The following is a 26,381-nucleotide window of genomic DNA, read 5'->3' on the forward strand; positions in this document are numbered from 1 at the left end:
GAACAGCATGGATCCTGACCAGACTGCACATGCGCAGGCTGTTCTGGATCCATGCTGGTTGCAAACACACTATAATGTTGGTTTTCTCATGGCGCGGCTCATGTGTATGATGACGTATTTGAATGCAAATGTGTCACAATATTTAATGATGACTACTATTCTGGATTAAATGCATTTGTGAACTCAGGCATGATAGAGTACGATGCTGATTACCTTATTTTTTTTCTCATATAATCATACAATGCTGTTTAAGGCATAGTGCAGTAAGGAAATAGAATTTTTAAATGCTGTCATGATAAAACTATACACACTATCTCATTTATGCTTACTCCATTCTCCCGCACACATATTTAAGATATGTAAAATGCACTCTGGTAAAACAAATGCATTGATCTTAATTTAAGAAATGGTCATTTACTCAGTGGAATTATGTTTTCAAATGATGATGCAGACTGATCTCAAATATGGCAACAGTTGTTTGTTGTCAGATACAATAAGGATACCAAACATAAATATAAAACATGCATACTGAAATAATGATGCAACCCTATATGATTGACAATGATAATTAAACATGTAAATATGATAGCAGAAAAACATTTTTTTCTGGAATTTCTAGGATAAAAACAGAATTTTTCAAGTCAGGATATATTTTTTACCTGCAGGTTGAATCTATTGCCATACTAAATAATACTGTGGCCTGCTGCCAAGCATCCATGCTATTAATGTAGACACTTTCCCTACTTCTGTAAAATAAAGAAACACAAAATATCACCTGGCTCAGTGACTGGAGACCAGTCTAAGACTCAGTCTTGCCACTGGCCAATTTCAGGCAATTTCCGACAATAAGATTTTTATCTTTTCCTTTATACATATACAAGGAAAGGTGACCAACCACTCTGTCGCCATTTTTCTTTTTTTTTGACAAATCAAAATAATCATACTGAACATTCTTGACAGAGGGTCAACCAAAGAACATCGATATACCAGATATATTTTTTACAAAGCAGAGTAATTTAAACAGTTTTGTTAAAGGGCAACCCCAGAAACATTTCTATGAAATTACTGCAAAATTGTGAATTTTTAATAAGAATACTTTAAAAGCTTCCACTATTATATATATGTATATATACAATATGTATTTAAAAATGACCAAACCCAAGAGGCTACAGTAGCTGACAAACTAGAAAGTATGAAGTCACCAAAGCAATATTTCTATGAAATCATTTTGAAATCTGATCAATGATTGCCATGGCAACCACAGTTCTGCATGGAATGGATGTCTTTGAACAAACTTGGAAGAGGACTACCCAAAAAAAACATAAAATCCAAGTTTCATCAACTTCTGCCTAATGGTTTCAGAGATGTTGTTGAAGGAAAATATTCAATGTTGATAACAGACAGGCTCACATGAACTCTGGTGAGGTAAAAGGGTGGACAGGTGGTGAGTAAATGCACCAAGTGTTCCTTGTCCCACACAAAATTTAAATTATTCGCTGCAAACAAATGACAAATGTTTCCAGCCATAAATCACACAAAACACACAAATGATTTCAGACATATCAACTTCACTAAACTCTTATCTTGAGGAGCATCAAACTTATGACCTCAAGATGAGTAATTCTGTGGCCTCTCTGCCCAAGATCTGAATGCACTTCCTTAGCCTTATCCTATTTATTTTTCAATCATTAATATTACATGCTTAAAAAGTAATAAGACAAATAAACAAACCTTATGTAATTCATGGCCAGTTTTAGTGGATTGTCTTCACTCAAAGTCTGCATTAAGACATGTTCAATAACATGTATATTCACCTGCCAAATAGAAGGAAAGTAGTCAGTGAATAATGTTTACTGGTTTATGGGGACAGTGAAACTATTTTCTTGAATTAGTGGTAACAACAACAGAAATCTTAGGTAACGACTGAAACAATTCAAAAGAAACCAGCACGTGCAACAACTGTTGATAAGAACATCAAACAATTTACATTATCACAATAAATTAAATGCTTTATCACAGATGCCATCTGGCAGACATTTTTAAATCTCTAATGCACATGGGAGATTACACTGCTGAGGGCTAAAGTTACAACTGTCCACACTCCTCATGGAGGGACTGATAAAACTGGCTAGAAAGTTCAGTCAAAAATGGCAAACTTTAGAGAGCATGAGGTAACAATATTATCTGTTCATTAAAATTAATGAGTAGTGATTTTTAACCAAAAAGTCAGTTAAGGATATTTCCAGGACAGCATCAGTCCTACAGTTAACTTTAAGGGGAAGTTCGGCATTTTTATAAGACAGTGTATGTTTATCTGATTTGGAGTGACACCAACGTAATTCAGGTCATATAGGAACTGTGAGCTCTGAATGCTTAAAGAAGACCACAGGTGCCCCTAAAGGCATTATTCCAGGTATGGGTTAGCACTAGGGTAGAACCACTGACCTTCCACAAGCCAGTCCAGGCATGGGTTAGCACTAGGGTAGAACCACTGACCTTCCACAAGTAACGTTAAGGGAAGTCGGCATTTTAGCAGTGTATGGTTTATTGATTGGAGTGACTCACAACGTAATTCCAGGTCATTAGGAATGTGAGCTACTGATGCTAAAGAAGACACGGTGCCTCGCTAAGCATTATCAGGTATGGGTTAGCACTAGGGTAGAACCACTGACCTTCCACAAGCCAGTCCAGGCATGGGTTAGCACTAGGGTAGAACCACTGACCTTCCACAAGCCAGTCAAGGCATGGGTTAGCACTAGGGTAGAACCACTGACCTTCCACAAGCCAGTCCAGGCATGGGTTAGCACTATAGTAGAACTACTGACCTTCGACAAGCCAGTCTAGGCACGGGTTAGCACTAGAGTAGATCCACTGACCTTCCACAAGCCAGTCCAGGCACAGGTTAGCACTAGAGTAGAACCACTGACCTTCCACAAGTCAGTCCAGGAATGGGTTAGCACTAGGGTAGAACCACTGACCTTCCACAAGCCAGTTCAGGCATTGGTTAGCACTAGGGTAGAACCGCTGACCTTCCACAAGCCAGTCCAGGCATGGGTTAGCACTAGGGTAGAACCACTGACCTTCCACAAGCCAGTCCAGGCATGGGTTAGCACTAGGGTAGAACCACTGACCTTCCACAAGCCAGTCCAGGCATGGGTTGGCACTAGGGTAGAACCACTGACCTTCCACAAGCCAGTCCAGGCAAGGGTTAGCACTAGAGTAGATCCAATGACCTTCCACAAGCCAGTCCAGGCATGGGTTAGCACTAGGGTAGAACCACTGATCTTCCACAAGCCAGTCCAGGCATGGGTTAGCACTAGGGTAGAACCACTGACCTTCCACAAGCCAGTCCAGGCATGGGTTAGCACTAGGGTTGATCCACTGACCTTCCACAAGCCAGTCCAGGCATGTACTGGCACTAGGGTAGATCCACTGACCTTCCACAAGCCAGTCCAGGCATGGGTTGGCACTAGGGTAGAACCACTGACCTTCCACAAGCCAGTCCAGGCATGGGTTGGCACTAGGGTAGATCCACTGACCTTCCACAAGCCAGTCCAGGCAAGGGTTAGCACTAGGGTAGAACCACAAGCCAGTCCAGGCAAGGGTTAGCACTAGGGTAGAACCACTGACCTTCCACAAGCCATTCCAGGCATGGGTTAGCACTAGAGTAGATCCGCTGACCTTCCACAAGACAGCTTGATGGCTTCCAATCATGCCATAACAAGGAAGCCTAAATCCCACTGTGGTTAGAGGCATTTCCATGCCACTGAATGAGCAACATGTAATAAAATGAATGTACTTCCTTTGACAGTGTAAACAAGCACCATAGCTAATCGAATGTTATGACTGAAGAATGGACTGAAGTGTATTCAATGATTATAGTTTCATAAAAAGAGATGCATTGGAACAGTTATTGTAATGTTGAGACTCACATATCAAGTTAACAGAGAACAACAATGTAGTTACCATCAGTGACATCATGAAAACGGGACACAGGTGACACAACTCTTTCAGTAACTCCTCACTTTTAACTACTACACTGGCTTGACATAAACCCTGAAACAATGGGAAATACATGCATGTGATAGGGATGTATACTCTATCTTTTCTAGGAAGTTCAAAAAATATACCAAAAAAATAATTTGGTCCGAAATGCAATGTTGTGGGAAACTTCCTGTGCAAAATCATATTTTTTTTTATATCTTAACAATCCAACAAGAATATGACAGGAGCTGTCGGAAGGACAGCATGTTTGACTATTGGAAAATGTTGCCAAGATGGAAGTGAAAGATATGTAACTGAACGTTTTTTTACATTTTTAGTATGAGTCATCCCATTTTATCAAATATTTTATCTGAAATCCATTTTATTAAAAAACTAGAAATGTGTCACAGACACAGCTGCCCTCGCAACATGAGAAAGGTCACTGGCATAAGTTATTTATAGTAACAACTAAGTGAAGTTAATCTTAACATAAACAAAAACAAGAGTGCCAGAATGTCACAATATACGCCCGTCACAGCAAATTTTTTTACACTAGCACCTGTATTTGCAAATGGAATTTTAATTTTGTGGTAGTAATTATTGTAATTCTTTTGTTTTTCTAAATCCACATAAAAACTCCTTACCAGGTAGAGATACCTTAAAATACACCTAAAATTTGAAAGTAGCATCTATGTTGTACCACAGAAAATTGGTCTTAGTTTTTCCCTACGGTCAATTATAAAAAAGTTACAATATAAGTTATTTATAGTAACAACTAAGGTCAGTTAATCTTTAAAAAAAAAAAAAAAAAAAAAAATCCCCACCCCCCAAATTGTAAGTCCAACCAAAATCCTTACCAGGTTGAGATAGGTCAAAATACACCTCAGAATTGGATGTAACATGCATGTTGTACTACAGAAAAGTGGTCTCGATTTTGCCCTACGACTAGTAATGAAAAAGTTACAATACAAGCTATTTATAGTAACAACAAAGGGAAGTAGTTCTAAAGAAGGGACCTACGCATGACACTTCGTCTCATGATGGTGTACAATTGTGCCAAGTTACATCAAATCCCTCCATGCATGATGAAGAAATGCTTCGGACAAAGTCATTCTTGTATCTGACCTTTGGCCTCTAAGTGTGACCTTGACCTTAGACCTCAGGACCTGGTTCTTGCGAAAGACACTCCATCTCGTGGTGGTGAACACTTGTGCCAAGTTATATCAAAATCCCTCCATGCATGAAGAAGAAATGCTCCAGACAAAGTTTTCATTCTTGTATCCTTTGACCTCTAAGTGTGACCTTGACCTTAGACCTAGGGACCTGGTTCTTGCGCATGACACTCCGCCTCGTGCTGATGAACATTTGTGCAAAGTTGTATCAAAATCCCTCCACGGGCGTATAAAAAAGTTAAAATATAAGCCATTTATAGTAACAACAAAGGGTAGTAATTCTAAACTAGGGACCTGGTTCTTGCGCATGACATTCTGTCTCATGAGGGTATACAACTGAGCCAACTTACATAACAACCCGTCTATGCATGAAGAAGAAATGCTCAAGACAAAGTCATTCCTGTATGTGACCTTTGGCCTCTAAGTGTGACCTTGACCTTAGATCTAGGGACCTTGTTGTTGCACATGACACATTGTCTATCCATGCTTATTATTTGTGTCAAATTATTTTGAAATCGGACTATGCATGTCAAAGTTATGGACCGGACACGAAGACCACATTATCAGTATATATGTAGAGAAAATTTTATGGCGGGGGCATAAAAACTGTACTAGGATGTAAGCAAATTCAGCTTAAAATAGTATTTTTACCTACACAGAAATACAAAATAAAATCTCTTGTAGTAAAAACAAGTTTCTAGCTTACCTGACACAGACAGGTAGAAATACTAGCTGGTAAAAATAGTCCCTCACACATATGTGGCACAATGATTTCTTGTATGAACTTTGATAAATGTTTAAGTGAGTTTTGTGAGTTCACTGTGTATGGTGTGTTACTGAACATCAAATAAGCCGGTAAACACAAGCACAACCTGCAACAGAACACATCAACATACATGTGGTATAAAACAGGAAGCACTGCAGAAAGCTAAGACACCAATGCCAAAACTGTTTTGTTGTTGAAAATGCCTGGGAAATACCACATCATGTTTAACTTACCACATCCATTTTACAAATAGAATTTCTTGTTTCTTGAGCAAACACTTTTAAATGAAGTAAGAATGCTGAATTTTAAAAGCAAGCAGTACTTTACAGGATGAAACATTGGGACATTTCAAAAATTTTACTAAAAGATTTCCCTTAGTGGTTTTAAAGTAAATGAGATGAAGGGGCAAATGGACAGACTGACTGCGTAAATATATCTTGCTCCAACTTGTTTGTGGAGGGGGTAGGGGGAGGGGAAAAACAACAAGTAAGATGCACCAGATTGGAAAGTAAAATTCCTAATGATTTATTGATCAAGAAATTCACCTGAAGAATTGCTTGATAAGACAATGTTGCTGTATTTCATCACTAGTTGCAGACAAAAGGTTCATCAGTTGTTGAGGTAACCATGGTAATGTATCACACATTTCCTGGGAATGTTGTGTAAACCTTGCCGTCAATTCCTACAAAGCCAAATACAAGACCAATATAGTCTAATAGACTTTTTCAATGCTTGTAGATGTGAATGGTAACATAGAGTTTGTAGGTAATTTATTAAGGTATGCGACCACTAGATTCTACTGAATTACAGCAAAAACAGGTCTGCAACTGTAACATGACACAGATTCTCTTTACTGCATATCAAATTCTAAAAGAAGAGATGAAATAAAAAGAAAATAAGTTTCTTTTAAGCTATATATATTTACTTAAAGCAGCATATGAATCTATGCATTCTTCATCCTTTGATGTCATTTATGATGTTATTAAAAAAAAAGTCATCTTAAATACATGTGTATAAGATGAGTTTTGACAGCAGAAGTGAAAACCTTGGAAAGTTCCCTTTGCTACCACTCAAGCATGTGTCTAACTGTCCCAGTGACAGATAACATGCACACAGTGACATTATTCAGTAGTTAAAGCTCCAGACTCCCAATCTAGAGGTCAAGATTTCTATCTCTAGATGAGAGGAATCTTCTCCCAACAACTAGTTTCGCATTATCACATGCTTGACCTCACGGGAGTAAAATAAAGCCATTACATAACTTTGGTATAACACTAGCGTAATAAAGCTTTGACGCTGACGTTTTAAGTATAGGAGACGTTGGTCAAATTGACTTGGTCTGTAATAGGTAAAGAAGGAAGAAATTTTGATGTTTCAGCAGGAACAGCTTACATGTGATAAAAAGAATATAACACTTGTGTCTTTCCACATTGAATTTATGAATCTAGTTTAAAAAAAATATATAAAATGCTCGACAGAGCCTCACATTTAATTCTTTTATTTAACTAGTTTAATAAACTCAATATGAAAAGATATTTTTAATATGTAATATCCTCTATGCAAACAATACCATCTCTTTATACCTACAACTTATGTGGGAAACTTGTCAGTCGCTGAGTACAGGTTAGTATTCAATTTGGTAAACAATCTGAAAATACTGGGTAGCTGGTCTGTTACATAACAGAAACATTCTTAAAAAATGACACTAAGATAAACAAGGTCATTTGTGACCCAGAAGAAGTCCTCCAGGCTTACAAAAATTGAAATTTGTCAAGGTAAACCCTACTGTAAACCCCATCATGCTAAATCCCTCCTCTTAATCATCCATGGTTACATAAAGTTCTAGTAACAGAAATTTAAAACATAAAAGAAAGGACTTAATTTCATGGTTTTCACCAAATTTAAATTAGTAACTCCTATTCTTTTTAATATATAAAATAAAGAATCTGCGAACGTGGGATGTACATTCACAGATTCTTCATTAAATATATTAAAAAGAATAGGATTGATTTAAATTTGTGGGGAATATATACTGTGGAAGACATTTCATGCAATTAAGTCCCCCACAAATAATAATGATTTCACAGCAATCTGAAGTACACAATTTTACAATACAAAGTCTGGTTAAAAGACGAGGAATGTGACATACCTGTAGAAGACTGACAAGGACAGATCGGCTGTTGGAGTAAGATGTTTTCCTTACTTCACAGCAGCTGGGACACCCCTCATTTAGTTTGGTTAGTCTGAAAGTATTGTAGAAATATCATCAATTGCTCATACTATAAAGTACTCCCCAGCTTACTTTCAATACTTTTCTGGAAATATACTTTTAATACTTCACTTTGAGTACATAACTTTACATAAATAACACTAACTCCATGTACAATGACCTGACAAATACCGAAAAACATAAATACAAATCACATGCTATTTAGCAGACAGGCACACAGCAAAACCACTTTGTATCAATATTTTACGATGGTTTCAAACCCCCACAATGATGTTCAAGTAAGAAATGTATTTTTAAATAGTATACCTAAAACATTAACCTTCTACAGTAGTTTAAAGCTAACCTCACATCTGTCTTGACATTCTTTAGTACAGGGTGGTATATTTACAGTATGAAGTATAAAATACCCCTTGATCAAGTTTTGCTTTATCAAATCCTGAAGAATTCTCTGTATAATACTATTCTCAAATATAATTCAGTGAATGCTAATCTAAACAAGCAGGTCTACCTTGAGAATTTCTAGTTAGTAGTATATTATCATACACTTACTGACTGGATTGCTGACCCATAGTCAAAACTAATGCCTCAGGTTCAAAAGACTGAGACCAAAAGTTTTAACTAATGACTGGTCAATCATTAATAAATATTTTATGAAATGAAATCATAAATCAATTTTCAGTTTTATTTTTAGACATCTGACATTCACCCAGTGCACGTGTTGAATATTAACTGGTCATACAGCACTGTGAACATGGGATTTAAATGTACTGAAGTATTTACTATTCAGTGCAAGTTTTCAGTTACCTCATATTTATTTATTAATTCAGACTTCAAAATTCCCTGTTAAATACTGTTACATACTATTCTCAAGTATTTACTATTCATTGAAAATTTACTGTAACTTCATGTTATACTTAAACAGCCATCTCAAATTCTGTTACATGCTATGCTTAAGTGTTTAACATTCATTAAAGGTTTCGCAGTACTTCATGTCAGCTTTCAAAATCTCTCTTTAATACTGTTATATACTATTCTCAAGTGTTTACCACTGAGTGAAGGTTAACCATTACCACATGTCAGCTTTCAAAATTTCCTGTTAAATACTGTTACATACTATTCTTAATTTTTTACTATTCAGTAAAAGTGTTCCATTACCTTATATCAGAGTTCAAAACTCCCTGTTAAGCTATTCTCAAGCATTTACCATTTAGTGAAGCTTTAGCCTTACCTTATGTCAGCTTTCAAAATTCCCTGTACAATACTAGATGCTATACTGTATAAATCCTCTTGACCTTTACCCAGGAAATAAGTGTAAACAATCCATGTGAAGTACTCAAACCTAAAATGTAAAACATCTTCAACTGGGAAACTACATCACCAGTACATACAACAGCTGGGAAACTACATCACCAGTACATACAACAACTGAAACACATCTAAAAGTAGAATTTCTGTATAATTATGTAACTTGTTTAAAACACCAACACGCAGAACATTGCAGGCTGTCAACAAGCTCCCCGAGAAAATACAGAATGAAATATAGGAAATTTTACGAGAACTTCAGAATGACAAAAATAAAGTAATTCTGCGGCAAAACACAGCCCACTTAAGTTACACTAAGACAAAAATCAACTTGAAAGAACTTGTTTTATTGACTGCAAGTCCAATCTATGTTACTTAAAACTTTGACAGGGTTGCCACTTTGCAGAGAAAATGAAATTCCCTGACTTTTCCCTGACCAAACCATACTTTTCACTGATCAATACCACCATATTTTTTCGGTCTCCTCCTACCCTACAGCCGTTCAATTTACCCTTTTATATTTATTTTGTTACAGATATAATAAACTTTCATTAACAAATACCAAAAATATATGTGTAAACATTTTGACTTGGCTATAAACACACCCCTCACAATTACACCAAAATGTGTTTGGAAAAACTTATAAATATTGCTTGAAGACTGCCATAGCCACTGAACATTTTAAACATAGACCCAGAATTTCATTTTTCCCCTGACTTTTCCCTCACTTTTCTAAAATTTCATTTTTCACTGACCATTATCAAGATTTCCGACAATTCACTGTCCTTGAAAAAATAAAATTTTTCCCTGACTTTTCAAGGTAAGTGGCAACCCTGTTAGAGATATTAAAGACTATATTTTAGTACCAAATAGAAATGAATTGTAGTATCTGTCAGGATTTGAAAAAAATGCTCAAAATGTACTAAATCCTCCTATTATCAGTACAAGATTGAACAGATTAAACAGTTCTTACCTCTGAAAATCTGTCAAACTATCATCTTCAGCACAGACAGATATCTCATAGTCTACCCATTCAGACACTGTTAACTGTGATAGGATAAAAACAGTATATTACTCATCACATGATCAAGTATATCTAACAGGTTTGTAGGTTTCTGTTAGATTTAAAGAAAGACTGACAAAGTTCAAGTCATATGGTAAGTTTTCTGGATTTTTAATAGTAACTGAAATGCTTATACAGTAAAATTATAAAATCTTGTGATTGATTTTAGCCAAAATGGTTACTTCATGTCCATAAAAATTTGGATTTTTGTTTATTCACTGGGATTAAATCATGTGGATTGACACAACTACAAAATCCATGGAAATTAGTCTTTTACTAAATACTAAAGATTTCACAGTATCCAATAGTCAATCTTTTATCCATTTATTTCTTTGTACTTTTTTCAAGACATAAAATTCCAAAAGGCCTGGGATTCAGTCATATATCAAAAGCCCCAAAACCTACATTCTGATGTTGGAAATCTCCTTTTGCAATTGACTTCTATAGAGAACTTATACCGGTCAAAAGCTTGATAACAGGACCAGACCTAAATAAAATCCCAGGTCTGTCCAACTTGTCTACATTTAACAATGGAAGGCAGGCCTTACAACAACATTAGTTTTAATAGTCATCAGCCTGACATACACATAATCTAAGAAATATGTTTACATAAACATCGTATTTTTTGCTTCTGAATTTTTTTTGTATTAAATAAAACCTGCAAAAGATATGAAGATGTTTCACAATTGTAACAAGTAAAATGCTTACAGGAAATGCACTGGAAAACTGCTGGAAATGTTCTGACACATACACAGCAGAGATCATATCTTCTCCTCCTGTCACATTACTCCTGTTACCATAGTTACGGAGCTGAACATTCTGTCTTGTTGACAAATATATGAACTGAAATATAATGTTAAGAGTACATTGTGGCTGTCTTGATTCAGAAAAGAAGTGTTGAGAATATTTTTAAACGCCTGAGAAAAGCTGTCACATGCCTGTGATTAGTACAAGTTAGAATATTTTACATACCTGGGAATTCTGATTAAGAAATGTGTCTACATCACCAAGAATACTTAACATGCCAGAACATGTATTGTACATGTCTGAAAGCCATATGGCTGAGAATATGTTTACATAACCGAGAATATTTTACATGCCTAAAAATACTTTTCATATATCTGGGAACATTTTTCACATGCCTGAGATTACTTCTACATGCCTGCCTGAGAATACTTCTACATGCCTGAGAATACTTCTGAGAATACTTCTACATGCCTGAGAATACTTCTACATGCTTGCCTGAGAATACTTCTACATGCTTGCCTGAGAATACTTCTACATGCTTGCCTGAGAATACTTCTACATGCTTGCCTGAGAATACTTCTACATGCCTGCCTGAGAATACTTCTACATGCCTGCCTGAGAATACTTCTACATGCCTGCCTGAGAATACTTCTACATGCCTGCCTGAGAATACTTCTACATGCTTGCCTGAGAATACTTCTACATGCTTGCCTGAGAATACTTCTACATGCTTGCCTGAGAATACTTCTACATGCTTGCCTGAGAATACTTCTACATGCCTGCCTGAGAATACATCTACATGCCTGCCTGAGAATACTTCTACATGCCTGCCTGAGAATACTTCTACATGCTTGCCTGAGAATACTTCTACATGCCTGCCTGAGAATACTTCTACATGCCTGCCTGAGAATACTTCTACATGCCTGAGAATACTTCTGAGAATACTTCTACATGCCTGAGAATACTTCTACATGCTTGCCTGAGAATACTTCTACATGCCTGAGAATACTTCTACATGCTTGCCTGAGAATACTTCTACATGCTTGCCTGAGAATACTTCTACATGCCTGAGAATAGTTTAAATGCCTAAGATCATGTTTTACATGCCCAGAAATGGTTTTCACATACTTGGGATACCTATACACCCCAGAAAATGATTTCCACAATTCTGGGAATATCTCACTCACCTAAGATTACTTTTCACATAACTTAATATATTTCATCACAAAACTAAATATGAATGAAATATTGCATGATGGATGAAAAAAACAACATTAGTTTTAATAGTCATCAGCCTGACATACTTCCAAATCACATAATCTAAGAAAATAGAACTGATGAAAGCTCAACTAACAATTTGAATATTGTCATAACAAACCACACATGAAAATTCTAGAGACAAACAATACAATGTAACCTTGGTTAACGACACATCTGAAGAGTGGCCACTTCTACAAAAGCAGATATTTTCTTTCCTATCTGAATAAATTCTTAATAAAATGGTCTCTACAGAACAACAACCTCACAACAGCAAACCACCTCATGTCTTCCCAGGGGTGATCACTCTTGAGGCTACCCTGTAGATGATCACTGATGTATGACTTTTGCATGCCCTACTAGACAAAACAATACAGTACCTTTTTAATTAGTACAGGAATTACAAGGCCCTCGTCAATGTCTTCATGTATACTGAACATGTACTTTATATAGGAGGTTGTCAGTCTGAAAGGTAAAATAACAGTTCCACACATTTCCAGGCAAAATTCAAAATAAGGCCCATAACTGTATACTTTCTACTTTTCCCCTCAGTTAGAGACCTATTTTCTGCAAGTCAGCAATATATTTGCTTCAAAACATTGCAAAAAAGAAAAAAATGGTGTTGAATATCATGCAGTGGAACGCAATTCAAATGTAGCTTTCATTATCCTGATTTCAGAAAACAGTCCATAGAATAAACATCCTACTTTCGTTTGAGAGTAAACTCAAGAACATATGAATATAAGAATGAAAAGTGTCTCGCTTTAAGTCAAATACATCTCATGAGTGAAATAATGACCTCTTTGCCCCTTATTTACATGCAAAGGTGCTAAAAACGGAGCTTAGGAATTACTTATTAGGAAATTTTTTCGACTATAATACAGAAACAACTTTTGACCAAATTACTACTTTTACGCCAATAAAGCTCTAACAGTTAAATAATATGAAATAAGGCACTGCCTCAATCGGGAATCAATCTAACTTCATCTCATCCGGTAACATTTGAAAAGAACTGTATAATGACAGCACAGAAGGACACATTTTTTAATTTGATAGTAAATATTTCATTCGGTATATCGCATGTTACCGTTAAGAGCTCGATCCCGATTTTCATCACCACACATGGGATCGATTTCCTATCAATTTAAAGGTAGATTTTGGAATAAAAACAACACTGCCCATATTGTATTACATGTAAGTTTTGCCTCTTTTATAGGCGCACCCTCCGGAGAGGTATATTTATTTATATGAACTGTGTTTACTAGGTATTTTTATTTACAAGTGCACACTACGTGTATATATACGATATATCCATATTTGTACTGATGTGCAAGATGTTGCGGTTTAGACAAGTTATGTGGATGCTTATTAGGCACAAGGAAAAAGTGTATTCTTCCAAAAAATCCGAAGTCAGACACTCTGCACGTGCCGGAAGTACATATTTTTTAATTCAATAGTATATATCTCATTCGGTAAATCGCATGTTACCGTACAGGGATCGATAGCATCGATTCCCTATTAACAAGTACCTTATTTCAAGATCCTATTAAGCAGAATCAAAACAGCGGTTTACTTATCCATACCTCAGACTTAGATACATCAGACTGTATGTCCTCGCAGAAAGCATGTCTAGAATACACTCTGTAAATGTCTTGTCTACATCACCATCATGACCTTGACATCTATTCTTCAATTGTACACATGGCAACTGTCCACATAGAAACTGAATCTCAACTAGAATAGCCGCAATACAATCAATATGGTGGTTTTCCAGATCAATACCCTGAAAAATATAATGTGCTTATTCAAAAATCCATCTATCCATGTTACTTAATAATTTAACAAATTATACTGTTATGATTCAGAACTGAACTATAAACTTCTGAATTTTGAATAAAGTAAGAAAGTCTTTATTTTCGCCATTATCAATAAATTCTAAAGCCAACAGTAAAATTCTTGGTTTAATTCTGATTTCAGAAGAAAAATCTCAGCTTCAAAACTGTCTATTATAGTGAACTTGAATCAAAGTACTCTGTGCTTCACGACAGTCTTTAGCAATTTGAATCAGAGGAAATCTGTGCCTGATAATGGTCAAACTTTATAATCATTATGAAGTGAGAAGTAATGTACATAATGTTAAATGGTTTCTGAAGTATAAAGAGCATATTCTTATTCATAAATATTTACAACATATTGGCCAGAAATCTCGAAACATTCTAGCAAATTATCTAGTTATTCAAAAATTTAAATGTCATAATTCTTACCTGTTTGACTGTCAATATAAAAATCCTGTTGTATAGTGTTTCAATCACTACAGAGTACTGGAGTAATGACTGCATCAATTTAGACAACCAAGTGAAGTCTGGGTTCTGTTGTGTATAACACAGCTGTAATGTCTCACTAACAGTGTTGAGCAGAGAATCTATAACCTGAAAGACAGTACATATTAAATGTCAAATTTTATGCAAATGTGAAACTGTATTTTAAATTTGACTTCTTCACCCAAGAAAACATGCAAAATTTTGTTAAATTTTAAGCATTAAACTTTGAATACACAGGTTTTATACCAACTTACTGTGTGGGCATAAAATTTGACAGTAGAAGGTATATTCTAAAAGTCTTGAAGACTGGTTCACTTGATGAAATTATGCAGCTTTATATACTGTAAGTGTATATGAAACCGCTGAGACAAATTTTCGCAGAACGGCTCAATTTCGGCATCGTAGAAATATTCACGCAATTTTTGAATTCACGGACACATAGGCCTAAAATCATGAATTCGCGCACGGCAAAATATCCACTCAAGTGAGGCTGCTACAAGAGATTTAACTCGTATAAAACACAGAAGAATCGGGAAGTGTCATGGATCAGTCATGGGTACATAACGGTACATAATAAGTATAGCTTGTAATATTGAATATGAGCTAAACTACGTCACTAATTTGTTTGTGATTTGTTGTCAGTTGCCTAAACTTACTCTTAATACTTTTTCCCAAGCTTTTTTAATCATTTTCAATCATTGTTAAAAACGTTCCGAAAGTGGTTGCTTGATATTTTACGGTGATACATCTCATCGACATTTTCTCACCGCGCCTGCGCCAAGTGTTGGGAACTTATAATTAGTCCAACTTTTTAATACAACTAATAAATAAATCCACTGGTTTTTCTGAGGTTCTGTAGCTCTGAATGAGTTCGCGTGGTAGAGAATTCCAATCGCGTAGTGTATTAGGTATGAAGCTATACTTATAAACGTCTGTCCTGGCATATATAAGGTTAAAATGTTCCTCGTGTTTGTTTTTAGTGACACGTATAGGTTTAACTAGATGGTCCACTGGTACTGACACGGTGTTATTTAAACCTTTACAGAATAAAATTAGACGACTCTGTTTTCTTCTTTCCTTTAGAGGTTTTAGCTTTAAGTCATTTAAAATTCCGGTCATGCTTCCTGGGTCGAAGTTGTAGTTTGACGTGATGAATCTAGCTGATCGTTTTTGTACCGCTTCGATTTTTTCTTGTAAGTATTGTTGATGTGGGTCCCAAATTGTACTTGCATATTCTAAAACTGGTCTTATTAAACCTTTATACGCTTGAAGTTTGATATCCTGAGGACAAGCCTGTAGATTCCGTCTTAATAATCCCAATGTTCTGTAGGCTTTATTACACGTTTCTTCAATATGTTTATTCCAAGTAAGATCACATGTTATATTAACCCCCAAATATTTGATTGACTTCAGAAATTCCAGGGGAGTATTTTTAAGGGTGTATTGATATTTTATGATTGATTTTTTTCTAGATAAGGTCATCATATTACATTTCACTGGTTGAAATCTCATCCCCCATGTTGTTGCCCACTCTCCTAATTTATCAATGTCTTTTTGTAATTCAAAGCAGTCGTTGTCAGTTAGTATTTCCCGATAACACACACAATCATCTGCGAATAACCTGATATTTGATGCAATATTATCAGAAATGTCATTAATATGTATTAAGAATAAAATGGGTCCTAACACTGTTCCCTGTGGTACTCCAGATAGAACTGATGATACGTTTGATGATTCACCGTTAACAATTACACACTGACTGCGATTTACCAAAAATGAGTCAAGCCAATTTAAAATATTGGGTCTTACACCGTATTTATGCATTTTAGATTTTAGAAGTTCGTGAGGCACGGTATCGAACGCTTTTTCAAAATCCAGAATAAAAATATCCACTTGTTTGTTTCTGTCTACTGAATATGCCCAGTCGTTAATCACTGTTGCTAGTTGAGTTTCGCAACTGTGATGTTTCCTAAATGCATGTTGCCTACTATTAAGTATATTATGGGCTTCAAAATGATTCATCAAATTTGAACAAATAATGTGCTCTAGCACTTTACAACAGATACAAGTCAATGATACAGGGCGATAGTTACTGGGTAAAGATTTATCCTTCTTTTTATATAATGGGCATATATTTGCCATTTTCCAGTCATCCGGTATTTTGCCTACATTAATTGATTGTTGAAATAGATGTGCCAGAATATCTGCAATGCTTGTTGATAGCTCCAATAAAACGCCGAACCACCTGCTTAGTCCGCAAAAAAGCAAAGCAAAAAAAAAAAACAAAAAAAAAACAAAGAGGATAGGGAGATTATATTATGTTATTATGCTTGTTTTGAATGCCGTGTTTGACACTTCTGACACTCTTTATTGTGTGTGTTTGCAAGTGTTTTGTTTGCAAATGTTTGTTTAAACAGAACAGGAAACAACAATTACTTTTTCAATAATTTAATGAATTAAAATAACTAACAAGTTGTTTATTAAATTTATCATATACATAAAGGTACATGAAGGTACAAATGTATAATGACAGGCTCATGCATACTTTACAGACTTAAATGAGATGGTTCACATTTGCGTGAAAATATTACTTTACAGTAAAAATTTGTGTAGAAATAATTGCGGTAATCATAAATTTGCGGACTGCCGATCACCGCGAATATCGCGAAAATTTGAAGCCCGCGAATATTTCTACACTTACAGTACATTTTTTTTTTAGTTTCTTGTACTTGATATTTTTCTAAGCATCCCACCATTTCCTCAATCACATTACTCCCCAAAAAGGATATGAATTTGTAGATTTCAACATCTGATGATTATGGTACATAAATGTGAATTTTATCGTTCATTAAATTTTGGATGTAATTTGACGGTTTGCCTCAACTATGAAAATGAGCTCCCCCTAAATATTAATGATTTCATAGAATGTCAAATTGAATGTCAACAACTTAAAATACATTCAAGACTTCCTAAGGGGTGAAGGGATATTACATGCAACATGAAACTATACCAAAGAAGTATAAAATACACAGAATGGCAACAGGGGATAATCTCGCGTAAGCTCGTGTCAGCGCGTTATCTTATTGAAGCATTTGCTGACTTGATCACTCATGATCAAATCAACAGACGCTTATTAAAGTATTACACTGGCGATACGGCCGGCACGTAATAAACCGAATCGGGTCCAATTTTCGAATGACAACTGTTGATTTCTCAGACTTCCAATCATAAATTCATTCCTTCCCCGTGTAGAAAATACTAATAACATTAAAAAGACACCATTATCATTATAAACAAACAATCTGATAGAAAGTTTTTCAGGACACAGTTTTTTATCCTTCTGCTGTCTGTTTCATACACTGGTAAAACGAGATCACATTCAGTTCCCACGTGATGTTGGCGAGATTTGTTCTATATGCCTTTCAAATTGCCAATCTATTTATTTTTATAGCTCTTTGACTATACCAAGAAACACAAGTAACAGACACAAACAAAAATATCTGTAGGGGATGGGGGAGTAATCTGGTTGGGGAAATGATGGGATACTAAAAAAAAATATATCAAGTACAAGAAACTAAAAACCATACCTTTTGGGAGGGGGAAGGAGTAATGTGGGCGAGGTTATGACTGGAAACCAAAAGACAATAACAAGAAAGATTTAAGCCATTACCCTAGGCTAACAGTAAAAAAAAAGTTGTTTTCTTCTGTAGACATTCTACCCTAGGTTGTCAGGGTTGAAACTTACCTTCTTCTGTAGACATTCTACCCTAGGTTGTCAATATTGAAACTTACCTTCACTTGCAGAGATTCAATTATCACTTTCTCTGTATCTATAGTTATATTTGCAGGAGACTGTTGGTGACTTTGTGAAGTTATTGACAGAACGTTTTCCAGTCTTCCACACAGCAACGACACTATCTCTGACACTGCAACAGATTTTTTAAACTGAAACTTTTCAATGATTCTGAATTACATGCTATGTCACTTAAAGGCCACCATAAAATCACTTTACCTAGCTTTTGAAGCTGACCATTAGAATCAAATTTCAAATGTGAAGCAAGTTCTATGATACAAGTACTTTATGGCAAAATATTTAGTAAGTCCACAAGACTTAAACAAGTATGCCCACTTGAGAATGTCGAGCCCGCCACCTGTGGAGTGTGACCTTGACCTTTGATCTAGGGACCTGGTTCTTGCACATGACACTCCATTGTATCTGAAATCATTAGTCCTCCACCTTTGATTCATGTGGTGAAGTTGGCAGTTACTTGCGGAACACAGGTTTGTACTGATACAGAATCCAGGAACACTGGTTAGGTTGACTGCCTGCCATTACCTGACTGAAATATTGTTGAAAAACGGCGTTAAACCCAAAACAAACAAACATAATGGTGATCATTCATGCCAAGTTACATCAAAATCCCATAAACAGCAGAGTAGCATATGGTGTCAGAAAGTCACAAAAATGTAACATACTGGTGTGTTTGGACGTGCTGGAATCTCCTCTACATTTTACTGCATTCTTTAACTGATGCAATGTGTTTTCCATCTGTTCAAAGGGAGATAAATCCATCTCATCATCGGTTTCAGAATCAATGAAGACCCCTGATGGTGTAACATAGACATTTGTTCATGTTTTGTTTCTAATCCTGCCTCAGATGTAGTGTGACACAATAACATAGATTCTGCACAGTATAACATTATAATTAAATCACAAAGAGTGGACTTGGTTATGCTGGATTATGAAACAAGGAGTCACAAGTCTGATCCCTCACTCCTCTTAAATAAATTCAGTAATTTGGGAAGATGACCCATATATCATCTGCTTAGGAAATTGTAGCTATATTTTTGTCAAAACTGGGAAAAACTTTCAGTTTTCCACCTAATCTATTTATAACAAGAGTATAATACTATGCAAAAGAGATCTGACTTTTTGTATTGATGTGCATTTTTGTAATCTACCATAACAATTTTCCTGCACTTTTGACACTGGAAGATCAATTAAATTTGTTTACCAAGATTTTCGGTAGGGTACCACAGAGAATATTTCTGGAAAACAGGTACTTTTTTCAACTGGTAATACAGCCCAATAACAGCTATAAAATCAGCTGAAAAAAAACCTAAATATTACCATAATTCTTACAGATATAGTCCAGTGTTTGGGTGTTTTATCTCTGGCACACAAAAGTAAGATCAAATTTCAAATAAATATTTTTTTCTCTCTCAAAACCACTGATGATGGTCTTTATATACAGGTTCTATTACAGTGTATTTTTTGTTGTTGTTGTTGTTTTTTAATCAACTACCTTATGACAAAACAAGATGATTACCTTCTAAAAGCTGGCTAGCTTCCCTTTTACATCCTTTCTCGTATGCTGTAAACATAGACACTGGAATCTTGTCAGCTCTGTAATAATAAAAGACAAGCATTTATTTCCCTGTTAATTCTTTTGTTACTGAAATGTTAAAACAAGAGGGCCATGATGGCCCTATACATCGCTCACCAGAGTTGATCTGGCCTACTGACCTAGTTTTTGACCCCACATGACCAAGAGTTGAACTTGACCTAAAGATCATCAAGACAAACATTCTGACTAAATTTCGTAAAGATTTGGTTACAACTGTGGCCTCTAGAGAGTTCACAAGCTTTTCCTTTGATTTGACCGGTGACCTAGTTTTTGACCCCATATGACACAGATTCAAACTTGACCTATAGATTATCAAAACAAACATTCTGACTAATTCCCATGAGTTTCAAACTTAAATTGTGGTCTCTAGAGTGTTGAAAAGTATTTCCTTTGATCTGGCCTAGTGACCTAGTTTTTGACCCCACATGACCCAGATTCATACTTGACCTAGAAATGATGAAGACAATCATTCTGACCCAGCTTCTTAAAGTTTGAGTCACAAATGTGGCCTCTAAAGTGTTCACAAGCTTTTCCTTTGATTTGATCAGGTGACCTAGTTTTTGACCCCACATGACCCAGTTTCAAACTTGACCTAGAGATCATCAAGACTAACGTTCTGACCATGTTTCATAAAGATTGGGTCAAAAATGTGGTCTCTAGAGTGTCCACAAGCTTTTCCATTGAACTGACCTAGAGTTTGATCCCACATGACCCAGTTTCAAACTTGACCTAGACATTATCAAGACAAACATTCTGACCAAGTTTCATAACGATTGGGTAAAAAATGTGGTCTCTAGAGTGTTCACAAGCTTTTCCTTTGATCTGACCTACTGACCTAGTTTTTGACCCCACATGACCCAGTTTCAAACCTGACCTAGAGATCATCAAGACTAACATTCTGACCAAGTTTCATAAAGATTAGGTCACAAATGTGGTCTCTAGAGTGTTCACAAGCTTTTCCTTTGATCTGACCTACTGACCTAGTTTTTGACCCCAAATGACCCTGTTTCAAACCTGACCTAGAGAACATCAAGACTAATGTTCTGACCATGTTTCATAAAGATTGGGTCAAAAATGTGTCTCTAGAGTGTTCACAAGCTTTTCCATTGATCTGACCTACTGACCTAGTTTTTGACCCCACATGACCAAGTTTTGAACCTGACCTAGAGATCATCAAGACAAACATTCTGACCAAGTTTCAAAAAGATTAGGTCAAAAATGTGGTCTCTAGAGTGTTCACAAGCTTTTCCTTTGATCTGACCTACTGGCCTAGTTTTTGACCCCACATGACCCAAGTTTCAAACTTGACCTAGATATCATCAAGACTAACATTCTGACTAAGTTTCATAAAGATTAGATCACAAATGTGGTCTCTAGAGTGTTCACAAGCTTTTCCTATGATTTGAACTACTGACCTAGTTTTTGACCCCAAATGACCCAGTGACCCAATCATCAAGACAAACATTCTGACCAAGTTTCATAAAAATTGGATCAAAAATGTGGTCTCTAGAGTGTTCACAAGGCAAATGTTGACAGACGACGCACGTCGCCGGACGCCGGACAATGACCGGTCACAATAGCTCACCTTGAGCACTTTGTGCTCTGCTGAGCTAAAAATGACTGAGAAAAAATATAAAACCTGTGATCAGCAACCATCTGGTTCTAAAGAGTATTAGTTTCATTTCTGATCTAATCATTTGCAATGTATACAGACTTCCTGCATATCAAGACCACTCCATGATTTCCTAGATATGGTCTTTATATATAGGTGTATACAGACACAAATTACATGTATATATGAACATCAATGGTGCCTCCTTGTTTATAAATTGTGCTCAGATTTGGCAAGAAAAGCAGTCCATACCCAGTAAAACCTGTACTAGGTTGCCAGAAAAGGTAAGGACACAATGTGAATGCTTAATACAGGTGACCACTTGGGCAGGCTCAACTTGTTCTTCAACAAAACTTTTTTTGTTGTTGTTCAATTTAACGTTGCACCGACAAAATTATAGGTCATATGGCAACTTTGCAGCTTTGATGGTGAAGGAAGTCCCCATGTGCCCCTCCGTGTATTATTTCATCATGAGAGGGTACCTGGGTCGAACCACCAACCTTCTGTAAGCCAGCTGGATGGCTTCCTCACATGAAGAATTCAACGCTCTGAGTGAGGCTCGAAACCCACATTGGTGAGGGGCAAGTGATTTCAAGTCAGCGAACTTAACGACTCGGCCATAAAGGTTCCACAGACTTCAACAATACTGTGAAATCATTATTATTTGCGAAGGGGGAGGGGGGACAACAAAATCTAATCCTAAAGGGCAAGTAAAATTTATATTATCTTTTTTCCTTGAAATTTGAAAGTCCATCTATATAATGTCCAAAACAAAACAGCCATTTTGAGAAAACACAAACTTTTATGCACACAAATTTAATTATTTCACATTATCTAATTTTTAGGCAACACATTCACAGAATTTCATTTTGTTTATCTCTAAACCTTACTTAAAACTTTGCCAAGGTTTTCTGATTATGTAGCTTTATACAGATTTGTAAAATTCTAATTTGTTCCCATACAGTAAACATACATGCATTGTAAAAGGCTGGAAAGTTGCAGCGCTTTAAAATTATGAATAAAATTCAATTTTCCTCAATAGTATTTGTTAATGTCCTATATTGATGTTACCTTACAATTAAAAGAATATACAGTCAAACCACTTATCTGTAAAGATCACCCTTGTGAAATGAGGTGATCTCTGTTGACAGGTGGTCTCTTAATACAGGTATATTTGCACTATTTATTGCAAATATGAAGAGAAAACATTGGCATTTGTGAATGAACAGGAAGAACTATCTAGTATGAATCTGACTTCTTGCCTCAAACGCACCAACTTTTTCAAGCTGATATTAAAAACAAATTTTACCTTTTCAAAGCTGCAATAAGTCTCATTTTACTATCTGGCATATCTGGAAGCTGAAAAAAAAAGGAAAATATTCTTTTGTTTTCTTAAGTAAGCTTATTTCCGCTCTCCCCTTCCCCCACTCTACCACTGTTTAAATGTACATCCATTAACTGTGTTTGTTACACTCTGTAAAGAAATTGTGCAACAATATTTGGATACAGTTTTTCCACATTTCTCAGGGGAAACAATCTGCATCAGATAATCATGCAGCTTTGTAATTACATATTTACATATGAAAGTATGTTTTCATCCTAGGTTAATGCTTACCATGCTGGACACGATCGGTTCTGCCTTTGTGACCAGTGTAGATTATGATCAGCCTGCATATTTGTGCAGTCTGATCAAGATCTGTACTGTTTGCAATTCAGTCAGTATTGTTTTGAAAAGCACCCCTTTTTACAGCTAATGGTACAGTCCAAACTGAAAGATGGGCAAGTTCATTATAGAAATTCAGCAGGGTAATGGTTAAGAATTTAGAGAAAATTAACAATCATGAACAAATAGTGATCTACAGTATAGAACAGACATACTGGTCTGGGCTGCAGTAAAGCTGGCAAAAACTGTCCAATATAGTACGGCTTCCTGAAGATACTGGCCTCCAATATTGATGTAGGAACCTTTCCGGTTGTCTCAAACAACTTCACAGCACTCTCTATCTCAGAAACCACTTGCTTACCCTGCAATAAGAGCAATGTCTTTGATAAATGGACAATAACTTGAAGCAATGACTAAATTTATGATTTTCAAAACAGCAGTAAACAGAATAGCTCATCAAGCAGCACTTCCAAGCTACTTAGTCCGGTAATGGCGGAAAGAAAAACAATGCATATTTTTTTCCAAGTTAAACTGGTACTTTCATCATGTAAGTCAGTTGCCATTTTTATTTCACTCTGAATCTACATGTACACTCAACCACTTTTATAAATGTAAACCAACCTAATTACACATGTTTCTATCATATCTTAGCTGTCACTTTGGAATATGTTCAATGGTAATGACTTGTCAGACAGATCTCACTCTGAAGATACATGACCCCTACTTTTCTCGGTGATTTTGCTGGTTGTTGTTAAAGGCCATGTATAACACAAGGTTAATCATTCTTTTTTTAAAGGCCCTGGTTATGCTTGAAAGCTCTCAGAAAAATGTTTGTTTTATACAGAAAACAGAGCAAAATTGTTTAATACCATCCCAGCTGTATATCATTACCAGCCTTTAGAGTTATTGGTCCCCATATATATATATATATATATATATATATATATATATATATGAACACACACAGTTTTACATAGAACAATTCTTTACTTGTCTGATATGGGTTTTAGTTTTTCAAATGCATTTCAGATAAAGAAAATAGTGAACCTACCCAATGATCCCAGGTTCCTAGCATGTACTAACTTATTCCCTACAAGCAACTGACAACTTTCCCACTGGAGATCATAGAATACACAATCTGCTGTTAAACTTTACTTAAGAGCATTCCCCTAAATGAAGAATCTAATAAAATACTTGTAGACAGGTAATCTAGTCTTGTCCCTATTGCATCTACTTGGCCATCAATCTGCATAATCTCGTATTGGTTTTATTAAGATATGTGTAAAAAAAGAGCATGACATCTCCAGTTTAGTACCTTTTCATTTGCTGACGAGGAACTATCTTCAACACCAGGCATGTCCACACATTCCTAGAAATAAATTTCAAATTTGATAAAATGCCCTTAAGCTATAGCAGTAACTGTTGTGTGCTTCTCAATAGTACATACCGACATTTCCCCAAACAGTGTCGATGGTCAATGTTACATTTTCTTACTATCAGCAGAACCTAGTCCTTAAAATAGAACAAACAAGAGGGCCAACATGGCCCTAGGTCCCTCACCTGTGTAACATACCATAACAGTGTAAACATGTTTTACCTAGTGATTTCATAGAGACAAACATTCTGACCAATTTTCATTAAGACTGGACCAAAAAACGTGGACTCGAGTGTAAACAAGCATTTTCTTTGATTTGACATAGTTACCTAGTTTTTTAACCCACATGACCCAGATCTGAACTTGTCAAAATTTCATGAAAACAAACATTCTGACAAAGTTTCATGAAGATTGGAGCAAAAACGTGGCCTCTAGAGTGTGACCTAGTTTTTGACCCCACTTGACCCAGATTTGAAATCGTCCAAGATTTCATGATAACAATCTGACCAAATTTTATGAAGGTAGAATCAAAAATGTGCCTCCTAAGGTGTAAACAAGCTTATTCTTTGATCTGACCTGGTGACCTAGTTTCTGACCCCACAAGACCCAGATAAAAATTCATTCGATATTTCATGCTGACAAACATTCTGACCAAGATTCATGCACATCAAATGAATGAAAATGTTAACAAGATTTTCCTTTGATTTGACTGGGTGACCTAATTTTTGACCCTTTATGACCCAGTTTCAAAATTGGCCTAGAAATCATCAAAATAAATATTCTGACCAAGTTTCTTGAACATAAATGTTGCCTGAAGAGTGTTAAAAAGCTATTCCTTTGATTTGACCTTATGACCTTGTTTCTGGCCCCATATGACCCAATTTCAAACATGGCCTAGAAATCATCAAGATAAAGATTCTTACCAAGTTTCATGAAGATAGGGTCATAAATGTGGCATCTAGGTTGTTAACAAGCTTTTCCTTTGATTTGACCTGATGACTTAGTGTTTGACCCAACATGACCCAGTTTCGACCCAGGCCTAGAAATCATCAAGATAATTATTCAGCGCAACTCTGTATCAAATCAAAGCATAAATGAAACCTCTACATGGCTGAAAGGGCCAAAATAGAAAATTTTGCCACTTTCAGGGGCAGTAACTCTAGAACCCATGATGGAATCTAGCCAGTTTTCGAAAGGAACAAAGATATTTTTGTGACTTAAACTGTGTGTAAGTGTTGTTAAAATCAAATATAAAATGTCTATCATGTTCACAAGTTAAAAATTACCAAATTTTGGCTCTTTCAGGGGTCAAGCAGGGGCCGTAACTTCACAACCTATGTTTGGATCTGACAGATTCGTCATGGAATCCAAGATTTATTGTTGAAGATATTTTGCAATTTTGTATCAAATCAAACCATAAATAAAGTCTCTATATGGCTGCAAAAGCCAAATAGCAAATTTTGGTTCTTTAAGGGGCCATA

At 35.9% G+C, this 26,381-nt stretch overlaps 1 protein-coding gene across 1 annotated transcript in view; it reads right to left on the reverse strand.

The window, feature by feature from the left end:
- The window catches only part of LOC123550422 (uncharacterized), an 86,781-nt gene that overhangs the window by 30,751 nt on the left and 29,649 nt on the right, over positions 1 to 26,381 (reverse strand). The window contains exons 15-32 of the mRNA XM_053546886.1: positions 24,841 to 24,894; positions 23,741 to 23,887; positions 23,172 to 23,221; positions 20,173 to 20,249; positions 19,319 to 19,447; positions 18,635 to 18,768; positions 14,786 to 14,950; positions 14,105 to 14,304; positions 12,902 to 12,986; positions 11,226 to 11,360; positions 10,428 to 10,501; positions 9,381 to 9,491; positions 8,072 to 8,165; positions 6,468 to 6,604; positions 5,863 to 6,028; positions 3,967 to 4,056; positions 1,732 to 1,814; positions 660 to 746 (exon numbers count right to left, since the gene is read on the reverse strand). Of these exons, the coding sequence (XP_053402861.1) occupies positions 660 to 746; positions 1,732 to 1,814; positions 3,967 to 4,056; positions 5,863 to 6,028; positions 6,468 to 6,604; positions 8,072 to 8,165; positions 9,381 to 9,491; positions 10,428 to 10,501; positions 11,226 to 11,360; positions 12,902 to 12,986; positions 14,105 to 14,304; positions 14,786 to 14,950; positions 18,635 to 18,768; positions 19,319 to 19,447; positions 20,173 to 20,249; positions 23,172 to 23,221; positions 23,741 to 23,887; positions 24,841 to 24,894 (2,018 nt within the window). The remainder of the gene's footprint in view (positions 1 to 659; positions 747 to 1,731; positions 1,815 to 3,966; positions 4,057 to 5,862; positions 6,029 to 6,467; positions 6,605 to 8,071; positions 8,166 to 9,380; positions 9,492 to 10,427; positions 10,502 to 11,225; positions 11,361 to 12,901; positions 12,987 to 14,104; positions 14,305 to 14,785; positions 14,951 to 18,634; positions 18,769 to 19,318; positions 19,448 to 20,172; positions 20,250 to 23,171; positions 23,222 to 23,740; positions 23,888 to 24,840; positions 24,895 to 26,381) is intronic.

This window comes from Mercenaria mercenaria, chromosome 6 (genome assembly GCF_021730395.1).
Source record: "Mercenaria mercenaria strain notata chromosome 6, MADL_Memer_1, whole genome shotgun sequence".
NCBI classification, from domain to species: domain Eukaryota; kingdom Metazoa; phylum Mollusca; class Bivalvia; order Venerida; family Veneridae; genus Mercenaria; species Mercenaria mercenaria.